Genomic DNA, 25086 nt, shown 5'->3' on the forward strand with positions numbered 1-25086 from the left:
ATGAATAGAAGGGATCAAAAAGAGCACATCAACAAATTTCGGAGTCAACTAGCTGCAATGAAAATTGAGACTCAGAAAGAGATGGAGAGAGTGAGAGAGAGATTGACGATGACTTAATAGAACAACAACTCTCTGGCTTTAATTAAAGTTATTAAATAATAAATGTTGATTCCACATTCCACTGTGAATTAAATTATAATTTCAAAGCAAAAATTGCCGTATGTGTTTGCTCGTTGATTTGTTTGTTTGCTTTGGTTTGGCTCGGGGCCTGCCCACAGCATCGCACATCATATATACTCAGCACACGAATTTCATAATTGCCGTTGTCAGTTCGGATCGCACATAAAATCATTTTATTCATTTCACCGAGTAATATGTATTTTAGCATCTAACGATGAGATGTGCTCTTCATCTATATCGTTTGTTTGTTCGTTTTTCGTACACTCACTTTTCCTCGGCGAAGTCAATGAATGTCAAGCAGAAAACAACAGGAATAAGAGCCAAACATCGTATAAATCATCATTATTATAAATACGAAAACGAATTATGAATTTCATTCGGTGAATGAAGTAGCAATATGTCCGCATATGTTTGCAAGTGAATGTGTGTGTGTGCGTTTTGCAAATACGCTTTTGATCAAATGGCCCAAAAAGATTCTTCCGTGTGTAATGCACGATTCATTTTTCATCTTTTGACGGCAACAATCATATTCGCTGTCGCTGTTGTTACTGTCGTCGTTGACGTTGGTTTTGTTTTACTATTATTTTTCCACCGAACCGCTGAATTTCGATGAAACGATTCGCTCAAGAAAGTTCAATCGAAGCGAGAGATGTAGTGATGACCTACTAGAAAATAAAAATGTTTTGCACGTAATATGAGATGAGAACAAATAGACTGATTATTATACAACGACGTGCCTGGTATCTCCCATACAAAATAGCTTACTAAATAGTGCTTCATTCCATTTGAAGCTGTGCCTTTGTTTTTTACACACTCTCTCTGCAGCACCGTTGCCACCATTGCTTTTGTTCATTATACACAATTTAGTTGTAGTTTATTATTATTATTATGTATATTCTGCTCTGTTTTTGCTATTTCATATATGTTAATGTAATAATAATAATATTGCTTTATATTTTCGTGTTGTCGTCGGTATTTTTGGCATCCGAAACAACAAACTTGCAAGTGAACAACACCCATATTGCCTGAACAGATGATGCGTTGACGGGTCGGCATTTACATTCACCGAACTCGTTCATCACATTAGCTCTAAGATTCGTCCCAATTTTCTGCCATGTTTCGCCAAGCCATTACAAACAAATGGCTTTTTTCTCAAGAAAAAAAAAATGAAATAAAAAATCATACTTAAAAGTAAAACCACACTGTTTTCAATAACATTCAAAAATATAAAGATGACATAGAAAGCAAAAGGCAATTGAAAAAAAAAATGTCAATCGTCCGTCATGCCATTGACGGATCTCTGCAATATATATATTTTTACTTAAAACGCGATTTATAATGATTATAGTCAGTTTCTCCGTCATCTTCTAAGACTGCTACATTGGCTATAAATTGGAATTAGTATCAATAAATCTAAATGCGCATTTATTTCATTGATCGCTTTATGTGCGCACTGAACGCTGACTTGATTTTCGAATATATTTAATTTGCCATGAAGATTGTATGTCGTTTATTGTGTTGCATGCTCTTTTTTGTTGTTATTTCTTTGTTGTTTCTTCCATTCGGTTGTTCTCGCTACAAAAATAAAAAAAACAATGCCACAATAAAACCAAATTTGTATCGTATGTGTGCACAAATATGCGCAAGTTGTGTTGGAGTGCGCTCGCGCGACTTGTTCATTCATTGAAACCGAACATGAACACTTTGAAATCTAAAACGCATTTTATTGAATGTGGGCGATAGCTCACTACTCGTTCATCTCCAATCGCAAAATGAGCATGCGCTCGCGCTCATCATTCAATATACCACGAAAGAGAAGCAAGTCGCGCGCGCAAATACACACACACACACACACATCAGCATTTGCTACATCAATAACATATTCACAGATCGCTTATTTTGAAGCACAACATATTGTATTGCATTTATTAATGTTAATTAATTGAAATCGAATGCAGAGAATAAGTAGCAAGAAGAGTACAATGTTCCACACATAGCCAGCAGTAAAAATAGCAAGAGGCTTGCATTGACCGCGGCCAATAGATACGAATGATGTCACTTTATTCATTCAACCAAAGCAATATCCAGTTGGTGGCATTTTTCGATCTTCAACATAATGCTTTTTTTATCCATTGTTCCGTATGTCACAGAGTAGCAATATACTTGTTGACATTTCACTTTTGCCAATATGTCCGAAATTTTATTTATAGATTCACATTTCGCTTATCATCACTGTCATTTGTCAACTCGTTAATTTACGTTTAATACATATATACATTGATATATTTCAAAATGGTATCTGTCATATTGACAATTCAAATTTAACCGGAAAAAATTGTGAACGCGCAAAACAGTTTCGAACAATGTAACAAATCAACTGCAAATCAATGCAACAACGACCAAAATTAAATTGAATCTAACGAATACACACGAATAACGTACATAATTTGACAATATGAAGTCTTAACTACACGCACCGCATGTCAACTCAATCAAGCAAATTTCAAGTAATTTGGATGTTGTACATTTTATGAAATGAAAGAAGAGAAAAAAACAGACACATGACAGTGTAAGCAGCACTGAATCAGCGTAGCAAATAAATGCCATTAAAATGTTATATCGGTGCGACAACTGGGCATCAACTCAATAAATGCCATTCAAACACACATAAAATAATCAGCTAATTATTGTGATTGGTCTTGTTTATTACTCACAGGCAATAAGTATATATCGATTCGAGAATGAAAAACAAGAAAAAAAAATTACAACTGTTCACGTTCATGCTCTGACAAATTTATAGATGAACAAAGATAGAAAGAGAAACACAACCAATATATATATATATACGTGGCGCATGGAATTGTAATGTGTCATGCTATTTTAAGGAAACGATAGAAAAAATGCAAAAAAGCTGTAAAATTGAAAAAAAAAACCACACACTAATCACTTAATTCGTAGCCAGTATATCAATCGACATCACAATTTACCCAAATGCAAAAGCATTACAAGCACCTAAATATCATTCGGCCAGAATGAGTTAACACGAAATTAATCGCTCGCTGGCTGATTTGCCTTACATTTTCATTCAGCAAAGTCACACACAGCCAATATCAAGTTTCACAATTAACAGATAATGATATACTTCAAGCAAATATAGAATGATAGAAGCGAAAAAAAATAAATGTCAGAATTGCCAGGAATAAATAGTTTCGATGTTGTAGTAATTTTGTTGCGAACATTGTGTCAATAAAACAACAAAATAATCCGCTCGGGAAATACATTTGGTGTATCATGTTTGTTGTTTTTTTTCTCAGTCATGACTCGAAATTGTATTTGAAATGTGAAAAAAAACAAACCACACACTGGCTTTTATTATTAAAGTTATCGATTTTTTCGATTTTGCTATCTTCCAACTTGATACAACTGGAACGGGAAGCTTGAATTTTAAAACAGAAATAAAAAAATAATTCCGATGAATATCTCTCATGGGAGGACAATTAAAACAGCGTTCGCGATTTATAATTAGAATTTCAAATGAAAGAGCGAATATCATTCGACGCATGTAAATTAGATGATCGAAAATGGTAACAAGCGCCGAATAATTAAACCAATTTTTATTTTTTTAAGTATAAAATGTGATATTTGATACTTTGCCAGTGAATAATTGGAATAAGTTTCCTCGCTCTCCAGTGTTGTCGTTCACTCAGATCACCATGCAAAAGCCGATATTCTATTGTATTCAATGCTACTGCATGTTCGTATAGAAAATGCACAAAAACCAATTGACAAAGTTGAACCCTTTTTTTCACAAATACACTTTTGTCGGTCGCGAATCGATTGTTATTGTTGTTGTTCTTGTTTTTGTCATGTGGAGCGAATATTCGCTTTTCATTTATTATATCGGACTCATGGCAACGACAACGATGATTATTGCACCATGCATCTCACATTGACATTCATTGTACTGCAGTGCAAAAACGTGAATAACAACTGCATATTATGAATTTGTGTTACATCATATTCACTGTGTATATGTGTAAAAACGACAACGGAAATCGCAATAATGAGAGTTCGCTTTGAATTTCAATAGGGCCAAGTACAAAGCACTGGGTATATATGCTATGAATAAAAATGCATAGCATATCAGTAAGTTTCTATATGCTGCTAATTGGAAATGTTGCAATATATCCGAGCCATATTTTGTTCATGAATCTGCGCAAATAAATGTCAAACGTGCAATATCACCGATGAACTCTATTTGATAAACTGAACGTATTCAATGTAAGCTTTTGCAAGTTGCAACGCTTATGAAGAACGTACAGCTTTGTCTCGCATATTATTCGCGTGGAACAAAAAAATAATAATAATAAACGTTTTTTAGAGAGTGAGAGCTTATGAAATATTCCGAAATATTAATTACATATTCACGAAATGTTCTTTACGATACACATTATAGTGAGTTAAATTTTAGGCATTTTCCTTTGAACATGAATTCCATAATTTGTACTTCAAATCATTCAAATAAAATGCAAAACTTTACCATTTGTGCTGATGTACGGCATTTTTTAAGCAACTGAATTTTGTTGGCGACATGTTCGGTTTGTGATTGCGGTAGACAATAATCATCAAACAACTGCTGTTTCATCTGAATTGTGTGCAAAAATGCGATTTCAATGCAAATACATTGAACCGTATATGTGATTTGATTTGCACAAAACTGCATCGTTGCAAACTCATGCATTCCATATTGTTCAATCGGCCCTTGATTCCATACAATCATTTGTTAAATACAGTGCTTGAAAATGTTACATCATCATTGCTTAGGCTGATTTTGTGCGATTTAAACAGAGAGTGTGTGTGAGAGAGTTCAGCGTAAAAGCATTCATCTCTAGTTAAAACACATTTTCACCCGTATTTGAATTTGGTTTAGTAAAACGTTTTATATGACGACGATGGCGGCAGCAGTGGCATCGTTTTTTTTCGTATTTTGATTATGTGCGCCGTTGGTTTTCCAACTGTGAGTGTGTGTGTGGATTGTGGAAAAATCATTTCATTGCAATCGAAATCGCTTGAAAGTGTTCATTCGTTGTGTTTTTTTTTGCATTTCTCTGCATAAATTGCAACCATCATCAATCCAATTTATCCATACAGTGTTGTACGCGTTAGATACACATGAACAGAACATTGCTTGTTGTTGTTGTTTTTGTTATTTTTGCCCCTCAAACTGTTTGCAATCGTAAACAAAGAGTGTCACAAATGCGACCACCGCCATTCAATCGACAACGATTTTCATTCTTTCTCTGTGTAAATTCATTATTATTCCAAATGGAAATGAAAGCGCACAGACCTGCCACACAATATAGATTAATTAATGTTCAAACAAAACAGCGCGTGTGTTTGCTGGCGAACGTTGAATTGTGAGCACATTTTTGTGCATCGTATATAGAATCTGTGATGTTTCATCTCTGCGCATAAATTGCTTTCGTTTCAATAGCGCGTTTCTCAATTTTATGCAATTTTTTCGTTGTTTTCTTTCTTTTCCACTTTTGAAAATTCATTTGTGACAAACTTTTAATGACAAAAAATGAAATATATCTCATGTTTCAATTAAATCCAATTCCGAAGTATTAATTTATTCATTTACAATAACGCAATCGATGCATAAACTTAGAAAATGAAAATCGTTTTTGAAAGTAAAACATCTTTAAAACAAACCACATATTCAAATTTGGAAAATAGGAATTGTTAAATGTTTGTTTCAATGATTAACCAAAAATAATATTTGAATTGAATTTAAAGTGGAACGTGTATTTCGAATCGAATTGAATTTTCAAATGAAAATGGAATATTTTCAAAGCATCGACAAATGTTTAATATTTAATTTCATGAAATGCATTTATGTTTGAAATTTATGCAATTCCAACACGCAGTACAAATACAACTGTGAAATTTTCATTATTTTGGCGTTTAATTTGATGCGGTGTCTAACGACAGCTTCGGTTCAACCGGTTGGAATGATGGCTGGTGTCTGTCTTCATTTGCATACAAAAACTGTATACGTGAATATGTTATCATATGCAGTTCATCTGTTTGTTTGTTTCATCATTAAAATAAAAAAAACCGAAATATTGCACGTATTTTGAATTTAAAATTCATTTTCACACACGATTTTTTCCCAGATGCAATTAAATCGTGCAGCCTCGAAATATTTATGCAAATATACGTACATACATCGTTGTTATCGATTGCATCAGTATTATTATTTGTTTGGCGCAGCGTATAAAACCATAATTTTCAATTCATGAAAGTTTTAAATCAACTTTGACTGATTGATGCAAAACCTTCACTCGCATTCGGTCTACGAAATACAAAACAGAAGAACACTGCTAGTTTTTTTTTGCTGAAAAACTTGATTCGGCTCATTTGGAAAGTTTGCAAATTAACGTCAGGTAAAAAGGATTTTCCATGCTGTTAATTTCGTGCTGTATTTTCATCTCTCGTTGTACGCTTTTATTGGATTCATTTTTACCTTAGCGGAAAAAGATAGCTGAGATTTGCCCCACAAAAAAGGTACACTTTTGTTCTTACCCGAGAACTAGAGAGAGAGAGAGAGAGAGAGAGAGAGAGAGAGAGGGGGGGTTTCGAAGAGTGACTTTGGCATGTAGATATGTTCCATGGAAATTTAATGAGACCAATGATATGCAGGAGTTTGTTTTAACTTCTCTTTTAAAAAGTTTTTTTTAATTCTTTTGATGATAAATTAAAATATCAAACAATGTAAAAACTTTCAGTTTAAATTTACCTTGCGCGTGTGACAACAACATTACCCGTTCCAATTGCGTCCAATAAAACTCACATTTAAATTGGATTTTCCTTAATTTCTTCGTTGAGTCTCTCTTGAGAGCGAGCGAGCTAAATTAGATTTTCAACTGTATTTTCACTTGCCTCGTCACTTCTGTGTACGTCTTCATTTCTGGCCATTTACCCGCTATTTGCTTTGTTATTATAACTAAATTCTTTGCTATAAGACATTTTTCAACTCCCTTTAGGTATGGAAATTGATAGGTTTTTATAAACTTTGCTACTGTATACATCGCTGAGTTTCAATTAAAACGTTCATCATATGATAGATCTATCCATACATTTGTGTAATTAATAAATAAAATTCTATCTGAAAAACGGTGGAAACTTGTTTTTATTTTTGGAAATGAAAAATGATGGGAAATTGACTGCGGAGAGAATCAGAACAATGCAAATATACATATGTTAAAAATACAAAAGCAACATTATTATTATGAAATGAAAAAAAAATCACTCCCGGAAATGATGTGTGTAATTAATGAGTTTTTCGTTCTATTTTAATTTTTCAGAATCGACACATATGGTGTTTGATTCATCGCTGCTATCATAAAATCCAGCACCATTTCGTCGACTGCAATAAAACGAAGGCCGACGCTGCCTATCACGTCAGCTAGTGCCCCGCAGGTTTTGTCACCAAAACGACTGTGCGCTGCCACTGCACCCTATCAGACACAACAGGTATGCCTTTAAAACGATGATTTTTTTTCGTTGTTGTTGTAAAGAAAAATATTATGAAGAAGAAAAATGTAACACGCTCGATCGTAAAATGGATGAATTTATTTTTTGTTCGTTCTCTTCAATTGTGTAATATAGCATCATCAAGCCTTGTTGGCAGCTTATTCAATAGCTTCAGAAACGGCAACAATTAACCATCACGTTTCGCATTTACCGGCTGCAGTAGCTGCTGCACATTTACAACATCAACAATTGCAACATCATTTAAATAAACAACAACAAGTGCAATCACATCATCAAGCCTTATTGGCCGCTAATCCAATCGCTGGGAATCCATCTGCTGCACTTGCAGTTATCGCTGCCGCAAAAAACGTTAATAGTCAACCACAACAGGTAATTGGAAATGGGCAAAAATGCCACGTAATTAGAAATGAGCGACCATGACAGAGAGAGCAATATCATACAAACACAATTACAAATCGTATAAAAATGCCAGAAAATGCAAACAAGAGAGAAAAAAAGAAACATGAGAAAAAAAACAGGACATGCACATTACAAAGTAAATTTTGATTGGCCTCCGGAGAAATGAGTTTTTGAATGCATTTTTTTCGGACTTAAAGTCAAATTTTTTTTTTAACGACATTTTACTTTCATTCTTGCGCGCATAGATGCGAAATGAATTGTTTATTTCAATCTATTTTCCAAGTTTGTATTTTTGCCCGTCATTGTTGCATTCTATTTTCCACAATTGTAGAAACTTTGCTCAGAAAAAAAAATTGTATTTCAAAGCAAAATGTTTAAAATGGCAAACTTTTTGAATGAATTTTATTCATTTCGTTTCACAATAGCAACAACAACAGAACGATCCAAATTCATTGATAACATCACAACCGAATCTAAGTACACAAGTGTCTACATCAACAACAACTGGTTAGTGTTAATCCATTCACAATATTCAATGAGCGCCACAGCTTCCAATGTCGTATCATAAACTGAATCGGACGCAACTTAAAAATCCGTTTCACTTTTATTCTTCCAGTATCAACGAACACCATGGACAATTCTATGGGTCAAATTGTACCGATGACATCATTGGCATTATCACAAAGCATGGATTCAGTCAATACAGCTACGAACGAAGAAGAGGTATGTACAAATTATGTTTTCAATTCGGAACGCAAGAATTTAATCTTTCATGAAGAAAACACCGAGTGCAAAAGACAAAATAGAAATCATTTCATAAGCACAATACGAATGTGCTGCAAATGAGTGTCATCAAGACAGAAAAATCGTCTGTTAAGTATCAAATTATCTCTGATAAAAAGAAACACGAATAGAAGTGAATAGACAAAAAAAAAATAACACAACTTTTGTAGTTTTCACATCAATTTATCATCTCTTTTTTTCTCATCATTTGATTCGGTGTGCTGTGGGCAACTACAAAAGCACACACTCAATGCGACTATGAACAATATGTGCTCAAAAAGGAATTGAAGCGCGCCCGCCCGCCCCATTGAAACAATGAAGGAAAAAAAAATAGAAGAAATCTTTTGAACGTGTGCAAACGGATTTCAATTCACTTCTCTCTCGCACATTTGTTTGTTTTTATTAATTAAAAGTTTTCTATTTGTTTTGTTTTGTAACGCGCGGTATCAGCTGCACCAATTGTATCACTTTATCATCAGATAAACTTTAATAAAAGTGTGTGTGTGTATGAGTGGGAGTGAGACAATGGCATGAGTAAGAGCGAGCGAGAACGAATGAAGGGGAACAAAGAATGAAAATTCTACGACAAAATGTTTTCTTTGGCCGGATTTTCGATATCAGATTTACAGTGATTCAACTTTCCGACAAGCCAATAAGAAACGGAACTTGTATGGCAAACAACTGCCATTAAATCCGTATCACACCAACAACAAAAAATTTCAATTTCTTTTCTTTTGTCTAACTTTACTCTCATTCTCTCTCGCTCTCGCTCTCTCATTCACTAAAAGTTTAATTGTAGTACTTTTTCTACAGAAGTATCAAACGAATTTACACTTAAATTAGAGCATGAAATAACGGAGAAAATTTTACTTGCTAAAAGCAATTAAGACGCATAAGAGCGAGCTCTTTTATTGCGGCGAACAGAGAAAAGAGATAGAGATTTTTGGTATTTGTGTTGCATTTCTTCTAATTCAAATAAAATTCTAATTAAGTTCAAACATATTTCTAGAGATGTTGTTGAATTTTCTATCATTTTGTGTACGCTTGTGACGTGATTACAGAAAATGCATTGTACTTTGAATACTGTATTTGCCAAACATAAGGGATTGTCTCTGTACTGTAGATATTCAAAGATGCTACGACAATTTCGAATTGAGTAAAAAAAAAATTATAATGGCAAAAAAGAGAGTAAGCAGTCTCGTGAATATTGTAGAAGTTTGTCCATCTTCTTCAAGAAATATAACCATTCTTTCTTACATTTTACATCCAGAAAGATGTAATTCTTTGTTCCGTCTTTTGTTTTTTAAACACAAAAACAGACAAAAACAAGTGCATTTTGAATGAAAACAAAACACACAGTGCAAAAAAACACAAGAGAAGAATAAATAGAAGTGCAAAACTTGTGATATGATATTGTGGTGTGTTTCATGACTAATGAGGGTTCGTCCGAATATGAAAAAGAACAAAACGGAGACAAAAGGAATGAAAGAGGAAGTTTCCGGGCATTCCGTTCGACAGGCATGTTTCGTAAAATATGGTTGGTTGAGTTGTGATGAGATTGCGTTGCGAGTGTTTGTACATATGCGTAGATACCGTGCGTATGTGTCTTATTTATGTGAATCGAAAGAGATAGAGAGAGAGTTTGCCAAACACAACAAATCGCCTAAACGAATGCAATCATCCGTTCAATAGATTGCGCACATTGCACACATACTGATGCCATTGACAAATGATGCAGTGACAACAATGCGAGGAACGCAAATGATGCTGGCGGCTGATATAAATAACCTTTTGCAATATCAATGTATATACATACGAAACAATGGAGGATCAAGTGTGTTTATTTTGTCTCAGTGGCGCATACAATGCATCGCCCACTGAATAAATGAATGAATATTTGCCTATTAAGCTTCCATTTAAAGTATTTGAATGCGAGATAACAATGATAACACAGAAAGAGAGACATACAAAAAATGAACGAACCGGTATCTCAATTTTATCCTATATGTTGCTATTGAAATGGAATCTATCCTCGGGTCGACTACGTGCATGCTTCAACAGACAGTAAAGTACTCAATTATAAAGCACGTCATTGCGTCATCAGTTCATAAAAATTTAATTGCAATTAAAGTTAAAATGCAGTCAAAGACAAAATTTAGAACGATATAATAAGTAGAAAAATACGTTTTGTGTTTGACTGTGGCTAGAAGCCAAGGGAAAAGAAGGAATAAGAGAATGAAATTGTCCTTTAACCTTTTTTTCTCTCTCTCTCTCTCCATCGATTCCAGTTGAATGTGACGCAAATTCACTTGACAAAACTCTGTGCACGAGCATAAAAAACCCACTTTTTAAAACTCATTGAGTTTTCATCACATTGGCTGTATCGAATGCTCAAGTACATCGAAACAAAGCAACACAATGTGATCCCTCTCTGTTTCTTTCACTCTTTGAATCATATTCGATGCACTGCAATTCCAATGAAAGCCGTTCGTTTTTTCGAACTGTCGTGTCGTCATTGTCGCGATGTCAGTTTGAGAGTGATGAACTTATAAAGCCATTGATGCTCGGTTAAGCTGTAATATATGGGCTTTTATCGATTTTGAGTTGTCAACGGACGAATGCATCTATGTCTATCGTCTGCAATTCTGTACATAAATTTACTATCTCGCGACAGGAGAAAAAAACACACACAGATTTGCCGTTTTTCATGTCGATTGCAAGGAATTTTTTTCCTATTGTATTCACCTGTCATACCACATGCATAGATTTTCCGATTGGCTTCATTTGTTGTCGTTACATGGTATCGGCGTAAACAATTTCAATAAAATAAAGTGAATACATTCATTTCACTCGGCAATCATTCTCGACATCACTTTTTTTCTGCATCGATTTTATGATAATAGGAAAAATAGTCGTCGGTGAATCCACCAGAAAATTGCCAAATGAAACTCGAATACAAATACACGCACACTGAGATTGAAATAAAATGCGGGTGCATAACAAATATAAATGAAATGTCCTTTTATGTGTGCTGTCATTAACAATCAGCCAATAATCTGTGGTTCAGACACACGCAGGACACTATTGTATGCCATGCATAAAGAAATCAAAGTGAATTCGTTAATTTGGATTTATGCATTGAAATTTGCGTATGTACCTGTACATGTTAACCTGGAACCAGAATCAACTGTCGCAGATTTTCATCAAAAAGCGGTTAGTACACATAGCCAATCGAAAAATGAAAGTCATGCGCAAAACTATTTCATGTTTTTTTTATTTCACCATATGTTTTGATGTGCACCAATTCATGGGCGCATAAACCGATTTCGTTTTTATTGTACAGCTATTAAAGAGAAATTCAAGCACAATCAAAACACATTCAAACTATTATTTCAATAAAAAAAAAATAAATCCCCATGTAATAAAACACAGAAGAAGAGTAATAATCAACTGTCAAAGTAGTAGCTATTTTTGACGATCCGTTGAAAAATTGGCGCCGCACAATTACACCAGCACGCGTGCAAAAAATATTTTCTCGCGCACTTTGTCACGACCAATTAAACCGCTTGTTTTTCGTTTGATGCAGAATACTTGCATCAAATAAACTGGCATTGGATCAAACACAAAAGCATTTCCTAAATTAAATGCCCGTGCAAATCGACCAAATTATATTAATAACAACTAGTTAACGAAAAGAAAAAAAAAAGTATGTAACCGTGTTCTGTTCACAGCAGCTTAAATATCAAACAATATGTGCTTTTTATAACAATGATGGAGGCCTACCGCATGTGTCAATTTCGAAATTGGCCTAGTTCTTGATGTGTATATCCGCTTTCTACAAAAAACGAGCACCAAATTTCAAATTCAGTGTAGCAAATGCAATGACCAAGCCAAATTATGTACTACAAATACACTGATTTCATAGCCTCAAACTAAATTTGCTGTTTATATTTCGCTGATGCTTTTGAGCCTGCCAATTCACATTTACTGAAACATGGAATCCCGATTCGAATGCGAAATTGCAATATGAGGTGAACTCAACGATTTTAAAAACGGAAAAATTTACACTCATTTCACTCGTAGAAGTCAATAAACAGAATCGAACAAATGAAAAGAATTTTCGAATTTTATTTGGCAAGCATGTATGCAAACATTGATTCATTTGGAGTTCCTTTTCTCTTCTGTGCCACCCCGTCGGTGCCAACACACAGTGAAAAAAGTTACACAAATTGTTAGTTCATTTCATAATTTGTTTTGTTTTGTATGATTTTGTACTGCGGAATCGCTTCCAGCTATTATTACAGATTTCACGGAATACATGCCAGAGAGGAACAGAAATAAAACACATTCGAGGCGCAGAGCATAAAATCCATAAACATTTCTGAATACAAACAAAACTGGCCGAGAAAAAACACACATAATATATACCGAAAGCACAACCCCCTTTTTTGCAAAACAGTATCACACAGTGAATTTGTTTGTTTTTCATTCACTGCCATTTCTCTCTCTCTCCCTCTCTCTCTCTCTCTCTTCTGACATTTGTTGGCCAATAATACAGATTTACAGTGAGCAACAAAACACCGACCAACTGAATTTCAGGTTTTGCATTTGCCATGGCATGCCAGAGATATTTGCAATGCGAGAACATTCATCTACTGCTCACAATAGATCATATATGTGCTTTTCCTTAAATCAAACAAAATGTTCCAAATAACACATATATAAACATAACCAGTGCCGCTCTATGATTTTTTCGTCCATGTATTCGTGTTGTATGTTTCAGTTTAAATAAAAAAAAAGCGCGAACAAAACTGGCCGAACCAAAAACCGCAATGGATAATGAAATAAAGCACAAGTAATTTATACTTTGAGTGTGTTATAACTTGAAATATGAAATATTTTTTTTGTAAAATGTTGCTTTTTTGTATTAAGTTGAATCGAATTTCGAATACTGTTGAGCATGGAAAAATGCATCACCATCGTTTGCAGATTTTTAACAACGAAAGGTTGCGCTTGGTAGAAAATTAACTTTGAAATATGGCTACATTAAAAAAAAACAATTGAAAACATTTTTTTTTCAAAAACCGAATTTATTAAAATCGTTACCAACAGCAAAAGCTTAAACTTAAAACGTACATCCACTAGTGTAATTGCGCATCTATAAATCTCATTGTCAGTTATCATTCGTTCAACATTGATTGTTTCAATAATTATACGATCGCGCGAGTTAAATCGTGTTTTTTTTATTCTCTTGTTGTTTTTGCGTCAATTACTTGTGAGTTTTCGTAAAAGTAATTGCAAGAAAATGAAACGAAATGATTTCAATTGATTGCGCACATTGCAGTGTGCGCCAAAGAAAATATGAAATTTCCATAATTAATTTGTAGAAGATGTAGCAGCACAATCGACGAACGACTCACTCATATATATCAAATGGGAGCGTTGAAATGCATTGCGCTCGTTGATTGTTTGTGCGTTGAATTATAATTATCTTTGTGCACCGAACATAAATACTCGGCAAATTGTTGATGAAGAACTGTGGAAAATCGGCAAAACATATTGTACAGACGAGCAACAACAAAAAAAATCGTGCTGCATTGGCACACAGAAAGCGTATACGGTTTGCTGTGCCGCTATGCTAAATGGAAACGTGGCAAACTGTATGGAACGCAATTCAAAATAAATTCACTTCGCACTGTTGGGCGCATTCACATAGAGGAATCAGCAATCAAGAATCATGCTTTTTTTGTGGATAGAACTAGTTTGTATGTGCGTTGACTATGCATTTCTTTACTTAAACGCAACAAAACTCGATGCATAGCAGAAAAGAAAACTCTTTCGAAAATCAACAACTCCACACAGTGCAAAGTTGCTTTTTTCCCTTCTGTTTCGTTCTTTCATCTTTTTTTCATGTTGATTTTCTTGTATTTATCCAACCAACCGATATTACTATTTGAATGTTTTGTTTTTCCCTTGATGCCGATTTTGCAATTGGAACAAAGAACAAATCCGAAACAAAAACGTATCGAATCCTAAACCGAAAACTCACGTCGTACACGTCAAATCATAAAAAGTTAAAATCGGTTTATGCACTTGTAGTATTAATAAAGTAAAACATGGAAGAATATGTTTGAAAAGAAAACATTTCATATTCAAAATGATCAACCACAAAGAAATGCGCAAAAATATTCTGGAAAATTGTTTTATGACAAGATGAACAAACAAACTTAAAAGCAAGATATTTCACAGAGATAAAGATACACACAGAGAGAGCAGAACGATTTCATGATTTTCAGTTGAAACTCAATCCAACATATACAACTTTTCAACAGCCATGCTATGCTATTGCACATTGACTGTGACAACTTCATCAAGAAAATTATGCAATTTTTTACCATTACCAAGCAATGTTTCTGAATCATTCCCATCTTGTTCTCTTTACCTCCATTTACTTCGTTTTCCATTTTCCAATGCAGAACTTTCTTACTGGCATTCAATTCAACAAAATAGTTTTTACTCAATCGATGCACACGCCACAGATAAGATACTCAAATAAAATGGATTGAAAGATGTTACACCACAAAATATGGATGATGAGATTTGAGCAAACGAGTGGAACAATGGAATTTATTATGCAAAATAAAATGGAAAACTCAACTTTGATATAGTTTTTCGATCCAATATCCAATTTATTCAAAAGTTAAGATGTTGTTTTTCCTTTCGGCATTGAAGGCAGTAAAACATAAAATTACCTTATTAGTTTTGTATGTCAAAATTATGAATTGAACTTGTATTGATTATATCAACTTTTTATCGGCACAGATTAAAATGTATGTTATCAAATAACATTTTGTGAAAGCTTATTTAAAATTCTCTATAATCTACACGGTAAACGTTTAGTTCATTTATAAATAATCCTCTGGCTTATTATTTCGAATTTTCCGTCGTACACAGTTCCTTTTTCAACAAACCAATATCCAACTTAAAGAAATAATAGTGAATATTTCACCTGTTCGAAAACACTGCTCATTCGATGAAAACAAACTTTTTCCGATAAATTGATTGAAGTTGAATGTAACAAAAAAGTAGCAATTTTATCAATTGATGATAAGTGAAAAATTAATTAAGCTTATAAACAACTCGATTAAGTAAACTACAAAATTCCATTCTTAGCATAGATTGGCAATTTAAAAGTGTACTTTCTGGATAATGGTTGAAATTTGGATTTTTGTGGCTTCGATTATTATTCAATTTTAACCTGAAATGAAAACTATTTAAGTGGAAAATTGGTAGTTAATGTGGTTGTATACACAAATAGAGTCGTTCAATCAAATAATTTGATTCAAATCTTCAAAAGACATTTCAAAGGATTCTTTTACGAACAATTTTTAAATGGCATTCATGTGGTTTTCTTTTTGTTCGACGAAAGCGAATGAATTACTCGATTAGATAGTAAACTTCAAATGGTATTGTTGAATATTTGATAGCAATCAGAAATGATCCGATCCAATTTAGAATAAGTCGCAATACAGAAAATTCAGTTTGGTTTTATTTCATTTCGAATTGTAGTCGAACTATATAATTATTCCAACATTTTAATAAATAAATACATGTGCTTTTAAATATTTCATTGAGTCAAGAATAAAACGAAAGCCCGCATTTCAGACTGACATTGCATGAGTGGAATGAAATTCATCTACGGATTCAATGGTACAAAACTGAAAAGCGGTGCGGTGTGGAGGAAGGTTGAAACGAAAAAGGTCAAATGGTCAGAGGGCATTGGGCACGGCTAACATTCACATGCTTCTTACTTGAAATGTAGACGAAGAATGTATTAGATTTCGTTCTCTTAATTATCCAAATGGTTCGCACCAGCATTTCAAATATCTGTATTCCGTCGCACATGAATTTCATGCATTTCGAATCGTTTGCCATCGAAAAGCATTCCATCGAAAATTACCAAGTAATATGAAGAAAATGTGTGTGTACATGCCAATGTTACAAACTTGCTACTACACGAAATGAATTTTAATGAAATAAAATGTAATATTCATCGAATACAGATCAACTCCATTAGAAATTCTAAATGGAATTGTTTGATTTTCAATGTAACAAGATAGAAATGGAAAGGAACAAAAAAAACAACGAATTCCGAGTATTCTATGCAAAAAATATCTCTAACTTATTCGTGTGATACAAGCAATGTTGACGAAGAAAATATTTGAAATTTATCGAATTCATAGCGAATATCAGTAATCGGCCATTTGCATTTACAAACACCAATATAAAACAAAAGACTTACTGAAATTATGTATTATAACTTTTCTGCATGAAACCACGGCCACAAAGTTTTGCAGCACATTTCAATTAACAAGACTAAATGAAACCGACCGCAAGGTTTGTGCCTCGAACAAGCGATGGTAATTTGATTTTGCTGCAAATTAACTTTCACGTCGTTGATTGTCTGATTAGTTGCTAGACATTATGAGATTATGCCAAGAGATTAATCAATAATCAGATTTATTATCTAACGAATATGAACTCGATGTGTGAGTGTGTATGTTTGTGATCCTATGTATAGGTTCCACACTGAAATGCATAATCGATGATTATCAGCTCGGATGTCAACCAATTTTGAGTGCACACTGTACACACAAATAATCGATGTCCGGCCATCCCGAAAATATATGATCACAATACAATACCGACCAATCCCGAACTCAAATAATACAATAATTTAATGGCCGATGGTTATAGAATTGTATCCTAATTAGTCTCTTTATACCAAAATCATTTATCATAACACTGTGGCGTTCGCATATATTGATTTCGACATTCGAATCGAATAACTGGTTCAATTATATTGTCAAATAAATCGATTGAACAACTCCATTATCTGATACTCTATAGTTTCAAACATTTATATATGACACGCCAAAATATGTTATCAACATCAGAAATTCCACTTTGTTTATCAATATTTCAAACTATAATTTCGAACACATTCTACAGTTGGGCTTCAATTTGAAATATGTCATGTTTTAATAATTGAGCGTATATGAAGCCTGGTTCTGAGACAAACTGGCGACGTTGCAATCTACAAATTAAAATTACGCTATTATGAATTTATATTCAGAACGAATACCATTTAGCATTTGATAACATGTTCAAATTGCTCAAAGCACATTCTAACAGTGTGATTTCATTGGTTTCTGTTAATAAACTGTTTCGTTGGAATTGCGAAAAAAATTTCTATTGAGGTTTGAAATATTCAAAGATATTGAAATATTCTGTGGTTGTAAATAAATTGTTTCTATCGAAAAATGGGTATACAGAGAGTCAAAGAGAAAGAAAGGAAAATAGGAAGGAAGATGGAAAATACTGTTGTACTTTGATTGGCTTGATTATTGTAAATAATGAAATTTTTGGAATTGTGTTTGAAAATACGCATTTCAAATCATCCGAAGAACAAACATTACACAAAAAGGTGCCGAATGTATAATACAAGCTCAAAGATTGTTATCTTAAATATCTTGTTCTTGTGAAATGTTTACCTGAAATGAAGGAACTGCAAAAAGTAGCAATTGAATAGCTCATGCATTTTTTAATTCACACTATATCATCAATATTTGATAAACTTTATTTCTGTTCAACCTACTTCCTAAACCATTCTCCATTAATCGAAAAAGTTATATTTGCAAATTCATATAGGTTCGTGTATTCCCATTCGGCATACATAAAAGAAACCGGGTTCACAAACTGAAATTGTTTTCAGAGTGTTGAAATTAAAAATGGGGTCAAATTAATTGAAAATCGATGAAAATTAAGCATGCATTTTCGGCTGTTATTCATTTGAAATAAAAGGTGCATGTCTCATTTTCTATTCAAAAACCAAAATTTGCATTCAAAATTGCTAACTGGAAATGTTGCGGTTCAATCGGGTTTCTCAACATTGTTCAGTTCATTTTCGCAGCTGAAGGGAAAAAAACTTCGCATTCCTATTAAACATTCATTCGTCGGATAAATTAATCGGCAAGCGTTAGAATCGTACAACAATAAAATGTCAAGTGCTCAATTTTGCATTACTTTGCTGTGTGTTTGACTACGAGAAAATCGAAATGTTTACATTCAACTAAAAGCCTTCCCACCGAAATTCTATCTATTCCGTTCGACCACACGAACGAACGTGAGGATGTTGGTTTTTAGATTCGGTTATTTGTATTAACGTAAACGCAACGGATTCGTAAATTTACACAATCGACTTTCAATTTACTGAAAATGGGAAAATTCCATTACGAAAAACGATGTGTTATCACATTTACACATTAAACTAAATGGCATTAAGTACCAAACCGAAACGAGCGATTGTAATTTTTCGCTATTGATTCTATCCATGTTGCGGATGCAATATCATCAGAAACCATCAATAAACAAACGGACGAAAGAGACAGAGAAGAGAGATAGAAAGGAGGGTGAATACCAAAGACAAAAAAAAAACAATTGTTTACTCGAAAAACAACATTATCCTTTTCGTGTTCCACTGCCGTAACGCATTTTGCTGTTACTCTTGGGTTTTAAAATGATTTCGTCTCTTTAGCATTACAATTTACACGCATACACACCAAATACAAGGTAACTACAATAGCGGCACTCATTCACCGACAAGCATTCACAACGAATGCAAATTCTTTCAAAGTGTGTCACATCAATTTACTTTGTTTTGTTTGTCTCTGTTCACCTTGCACACCTTGAGCTTCGAGTTCAAATTCCGTCGAGCGAGTGCTGACGAAAATTTGGTGATTTAGCAGATCAGCGGTATAACAATGTTCTCGTTCGTTGCTCGCATTTTTCAATTCCGGTGTGTTTGTTTACTTTAACTTCGTTCAAAATTCATGTGGCCCAGCACTCACGGAAATACTCAACAGAAGCAACCGAATAAATCATCAGCAATTACATTTTTTTTCCGGTCGTGCATATTACATCGAGATGACAAGGCATCTGATGAAGCGTGAAGACACAGTAATTTCTTTGTGTGCTACATATTCAGTTCCAACAAAATTAGATTGATGGAATTCCGCCCTGTTGTGTTTTGATTGGAAACAAAATTATCCAATTATACAGCTTTTCCACCGTTTCATAAATTACCTGAATGGTCTTTCATTTTTTCGGAATAAAAAAAACTGTTTTGCTTTCATACATAAATTTTTGTTTGTATCAAAAACGACCATTTTTTTTAAGGAATTCATTAGTTTAAATTGAATTAATTTCAATTGCGAAATGCCCATTCGAAAGCACGTGCGCACAAGCTCTTATGAAATTGAATTAGACTGATATTGGCACAAATATTTTGATATATCTTACATACTCGTCGCACTTATCCAGGAAATATATGCACATGCTAACTTCATACATGAACACTTTACCCATAACAAGTTTTTATTAAAAATCAGAATGAAATCGATTCAAATTTCTAAATTTCATTCATTCACATTTTTGATGTTGTTCACTGATTAAAAAAATACAATGAAAACGTTTCCAAAAATTGAATTTTTCATATCCAATGGCTATTTGTTCAAATCAATGGTCAGTCATTGTTATTAAATGAAATCATGAAAAAACACCCATTTTGAGTTTTTTGTTTGCTTAAAATAGTTTCAATCGGTCAACACAGAATTTCATCCACCAAAACCAACGAATGTATGAACACTTATTCGAAAAACCTAACGGCATATTTGAATTTGGCCTTTGTTTTGATGAAAATGTTCCATTGAATATTCACCGTGCAAACTACGAAATGGCACGAAGACTGAAAAAAATTCAAACCATGTATATAAAGGCACAATAACGAATTCGTGCATGCTTTCTAATAGAGAGCAAATAGAAATTTACTAAATAGATGCTGCAAAGTTCACGCGAGTTTTCAGCCAACACAAAAGCCCGAAAATTTTACACGAATGAGAAAAAAACCAACAGAATTGCGTATCCATTGAATAATATTGTGCGTTTTCAGTAAACAATATCTTTTTTCTGCTGTATGTATTGTCGCCGTTACTTTCTATAAATATATACATTTTTTTTCATTGTGCACTTCTCATTGAATTTGTGCGCTCAGTGAACTGAATATTTTCAACTCATTTTTGTGCGAAAGAAGAAAATAAAACATGTGTTTTTTCCCATCTATTGTCGCAACTGTAGAATTTTCGTACAATTTGATTTTCAATGGAAAGCATAAATGTCAGTAGCGTAATAAATCGGCGTTTCAAAGTTTTGACAAAAAAACAAGAGTTTTCAAAGTCACAAGAAAAAAAAGAGAAGAAAATCAATTTTCGTTGTTTGCTCTGTGTTTGTCTCCGGGAAAGCATTCACCATATGATTTTCTCTTCGCATTTTTTACTCTAAATAGATTTGATAAAAGGTTACTTTATTTTCAATAAAATGATTGAAATGATGTTTGTGGAGAGAAAAGATTGAGAGAGAGAGAGAACGGACCAATTTCGTAGACATGCTGATAAGAAAATTGTAATTCTTATATTATGGAAACAGTTTTTATTCATCGTTGAAAAGAATTGAAATTGTTAGTTTTCCAATCGATTACAGGTTCGATTCTTTTTTCTGTCTCTCTCCACTATTTCGAGATCTTTCTCGGTTCATTCTTTGATTAGTTGATTGAACACAACCTTTCTAATCCAAATATTGAATTTGTCGTTGAAGTAAAAACACGGTAGAGTTCTTGTGAGTTTTCCACTGTGTGTCAGTCTGTATGTGACGAATTCCTCAAAGTTTAAAGCGCAACACAAAGAAAGTTCCTGGAATTGAATTTCTCATTGCAACTTTATGATAAAGCAGATGATCAAAATTTCGTTTGAACTGATGCCAAACAAAATTTAGTATGAAATGCTCAAGTTTTGTGCAAATCTTCTTTTTGCATATGCATTGACATAGTCTAGTAAATGTGTTTCTCAGAGTTTTCTATCGAAGCGAACGGAAAAGTATGCACATCAAAGAACCAGAGATGGAAAGAGAGTGAGAAAGGTAAAATAAATTCCAATTTTCAAGAGTCCCTCGACTCATTCAACTTTGCTCATCACCGGTGTATCATTTGTACCATTTTCACTTTGTAGTTAACTCGAATGCAAAAAAAAAACTGGAATATTTATAACACTTTAATTTCAAATTCAACACTGTACGTTCCATGAATTTGTTTTCGGTTTACATGACAAGTTTTGACTTGAGCCAGCTTTGGAAGGAAAGCTGAGAGAAAAGCGTGCATTAGGTTGTAACGAAGAAATTATTAAAATGTTGCAAAATGGTTGTAAGGCAAGAGCTTCAAATGTCATCGTTTCTCGTGCTGCATGACATTTATTTCATGCTAGAAGCATTGCTCACATAAAAATGTCTTAAAAAGTTATATTTTTTTAACATTTTAATTTGATGTGGGCCACTGAATTATGAAACGCACAGAACTTGTGCTTGAATAAACAAAAACTTGGTGTTTTGAATGTAAACCACAACATTTGCCATTCATCAATGTGAGCAAATGCAGTCGCTCACATAATTTTTGCGGCAACGCTAAAAAATTGCCTATAAATAAGAATGCTTCGGATGACAGAAATTCATTTCAACGTCGCCCATAAAAGTCAACCAATGTATGCCATTTCTTCGGCATTATTTTCTTGGGTTGCCCAATTTTGCCAACAAAAAGTCGGTTTAATAGGCGAACGATAATTGTCGAATATTGTATTCATGGAGAAAATGAGTTTTTGCATTTTTGAGCAGACTGAAAATTGGTCAAAAGTTAAGCATCATCCCGCAAAAGTTTTTATAACATTTTTAGTGGATTTCCAGAAAATTGATCTGTCTACTTCGTTTTATGTCGTTTTCTGGGCGAGCCGAAAATTTAGTCGTAAGCATGAGTTGAGAATTTTTTTATCGCTAAATTTATTTATACATACATATTAAAAGTAATTTCATTTTATTGGTTCGACCCGGTACGCCATCTCTCCCATCGGCATCTTGTCTTTGAGTTGGTGTCTGTTTAGTCATGATGTCGTTTATGCGCCGTATTTTGAAATTTTATGTATAAATTATTTATCATATTGCTCTTTTCCATTAGCATAGAAGCTCTTAAACAGACAAAATGCAAACATCATGTGCATAGTTGCATGTTGCCATTGCAAAATTACCAAATAGAAGAAAAAAAATGTTGTCTAGGTTTTACGATAGCAAAAAAATGGCATATCGTTCAATCGATCTGTCGGTAATGAATTTTTTTCTTCTCTTTCGTTGTAGCTCTAGGGAGGATTGATTTCAAGAGTTGTTAATGTTGTGAGGTATCCACGGTTGCAATATTAAAATAGTAAATTAAATCGATTTACTGACATCGATATCAAAACCGAAGGAAGTGAGGAAGATTTAAAAAAGAGAGACGAGTCGAGAGCGATTGTGTTACAAAAAGCTTTCTAGTTTGTCGAACACTTAAAGCTTCAACACACGTAAATCAATCGAACATGATGGTCTAATGTACAAATTTACGTTTTGTGTATTAAATTGAAGTTCGTGCAACTCAACGAAAGTGCTTAAATTGGCGCAACACGCATCAAACATTCTGTGGCCCCTCTTAGCCTCAGACCCGCGCATATATTGCATAGCACAAAATGCAAATTGCTTGCAAGCACAACAGATGCACATAGACGTAACGGGCGCATTTTTTTTTGCTGTTTCTGTTGCTCTCTATCTGCACTGCATAGTCTCTCCGGTGGTGCCATGTTTTATAGTGCATTTGCGTGATATTCTCGTGTTCTTTTTGGCGTTGTTGTTATTTTGTGTGAATTCCTGATTGTACTGTTTCCGTTGAATCGTCGTCGTGTCTGTCGATAGGTGTTCGTAAAAAGCCATTTTATTCCATATTAAATTTGCATGGTTGCTCACAAATATTTTCGATCGAATGGGGCCACACATCGCATATATCTCGCCCAACGGGAGAGCACTAATATTGACAACGTCGATGATGATATTTTGCTTACCAACTAAACTTAAATATGCATTAGTTTAATATTTCTTCGTGGCGGTGTGTGTGTGTGTGTTTTTTTTCTGCTTCGTTGCCGATAAGAATCGTGCGGAAAAGGTGCACGAGAATCTAAACGCTTCTCGGTACACATTGACGATAGACACGACGCAACGACTGGTAATCGCTAAGTTTTACACATGGCGAACATCGGCGAAAAGTTGACTCATCGTCTCACTATTAGCATAAATGCTACTGCCATTTTTGCGCTTAACCACAACGACAACACAAACAGATACTCCGCTCACGTAATCGACGCTGATGATGATAATGTGCGTTCACTTTAGCCAAAAAATAAACAGCAATGCTCTTTCATCGCGTACGCTTTTTTATTTTGTTGGTTTGTGGTTCGGGATGTTTTTCGCCTTTTATCACCTGATTTATTATCGTGTTTAACGCAAAATCGATATTTTTAACCGAATATAACCGTTGCTTGGATTTTATTTTTCTCATTATTTTCCGGTGTATCTATGCAACCGAAGGTACTATAACGGGCCCGAGGAAATTTATGCATTTTTATTCGTTGTATTATCCAAACAACGATTTAACGTAACTACCAGTTTTTTTTTTGTTACTTTAAATGAAAATCCTAAAATTGATTTTCCATAAACGGAGGAAAAAAAACTCTATCAAAATAAGAGTTCAATCTGTAATAATCTGGAATATATGGTGCGATTAAATGCTTTGACATTCTCCAATCGAAAAAAACCTTAAAATTAAATTGAATATCGAAAATTGCAAAGTAATTTTTCAGAATTGGGATTCTTTTGAATTTGATCTGGCCGTAATATTTTTGAAATACACGAAAATTCCATCGAAATGCCTTTCATTGAAGAAGAGCCAAAATTCAGTATCGAGAAACACCATTAGTTGATCCATTAAACAATAACCGAACAATTTAATTTTCCGTTCCATCTGCAAGAGTCGAATTCAAAAGGTATCAAGAATTTAGTATTTGAAATACTATTCCTTTTGTCAATTGAGAATTACATGGAAACAGCAAATTCTCTCTATTTGTGCAAAAAAAAGAATCTTACTTGAGTGCAATGGATCCATTGTGTACATTAGTGTGATTTCATTTCCACTGATACATCGAATGA

The 25086-nt window shown here is 33.8% G+C and overlaps 1 protein-coding gene across 3 annotated transcripts in view; it reads left to right on the plus strand.

The window, feature by feature from the left end:
- Positions 1-25086, plus strand: part of LOC116339906 (protein couch potato) — a 172157-nt gene that overhangs the window by 39574 nt on the left and 107497 nt on the right. For all 3 annotated transcript variants that reach the window (XM_031766003.1, XM_031766002.1, XM_031766004.1), the window contains exons 2-5: positions 7551-7719; positions 7855-8109; positions 8565-8646; positions 8756-8862. In XM_031766003.1, coding sequence (XP_031621863.1) covers positions 8770-8862 — 93 coding nt within the window. In that variant the 5' untranslated portion in view covers positions 7551-7719; positions 7855-8109; positions 8565-8646; positions 8756-8769. The remainder of the gene's footprint in view (positions 1-7550; positions 7720-7854; positions 8110-8564; positions 8647-8755; positions 8863-25086) is intronic.

Source organism: Contarinia nasturtii, unplaced genomic scaffold (genome assembly GCF_009176525.2).
Source record: "Contarinia nasturtii isolate CC-2019 unplaced genomic scaffold, AAFC_CNas_1.1 Cnas_scaffold_533, whole genome shotgun sequence".
NCBI lineage: Eukaryota > Metazoa > Arthropoda > Insecta > Diptera > Cecidomyiidae > Contarinia > Contarinia nasturtii.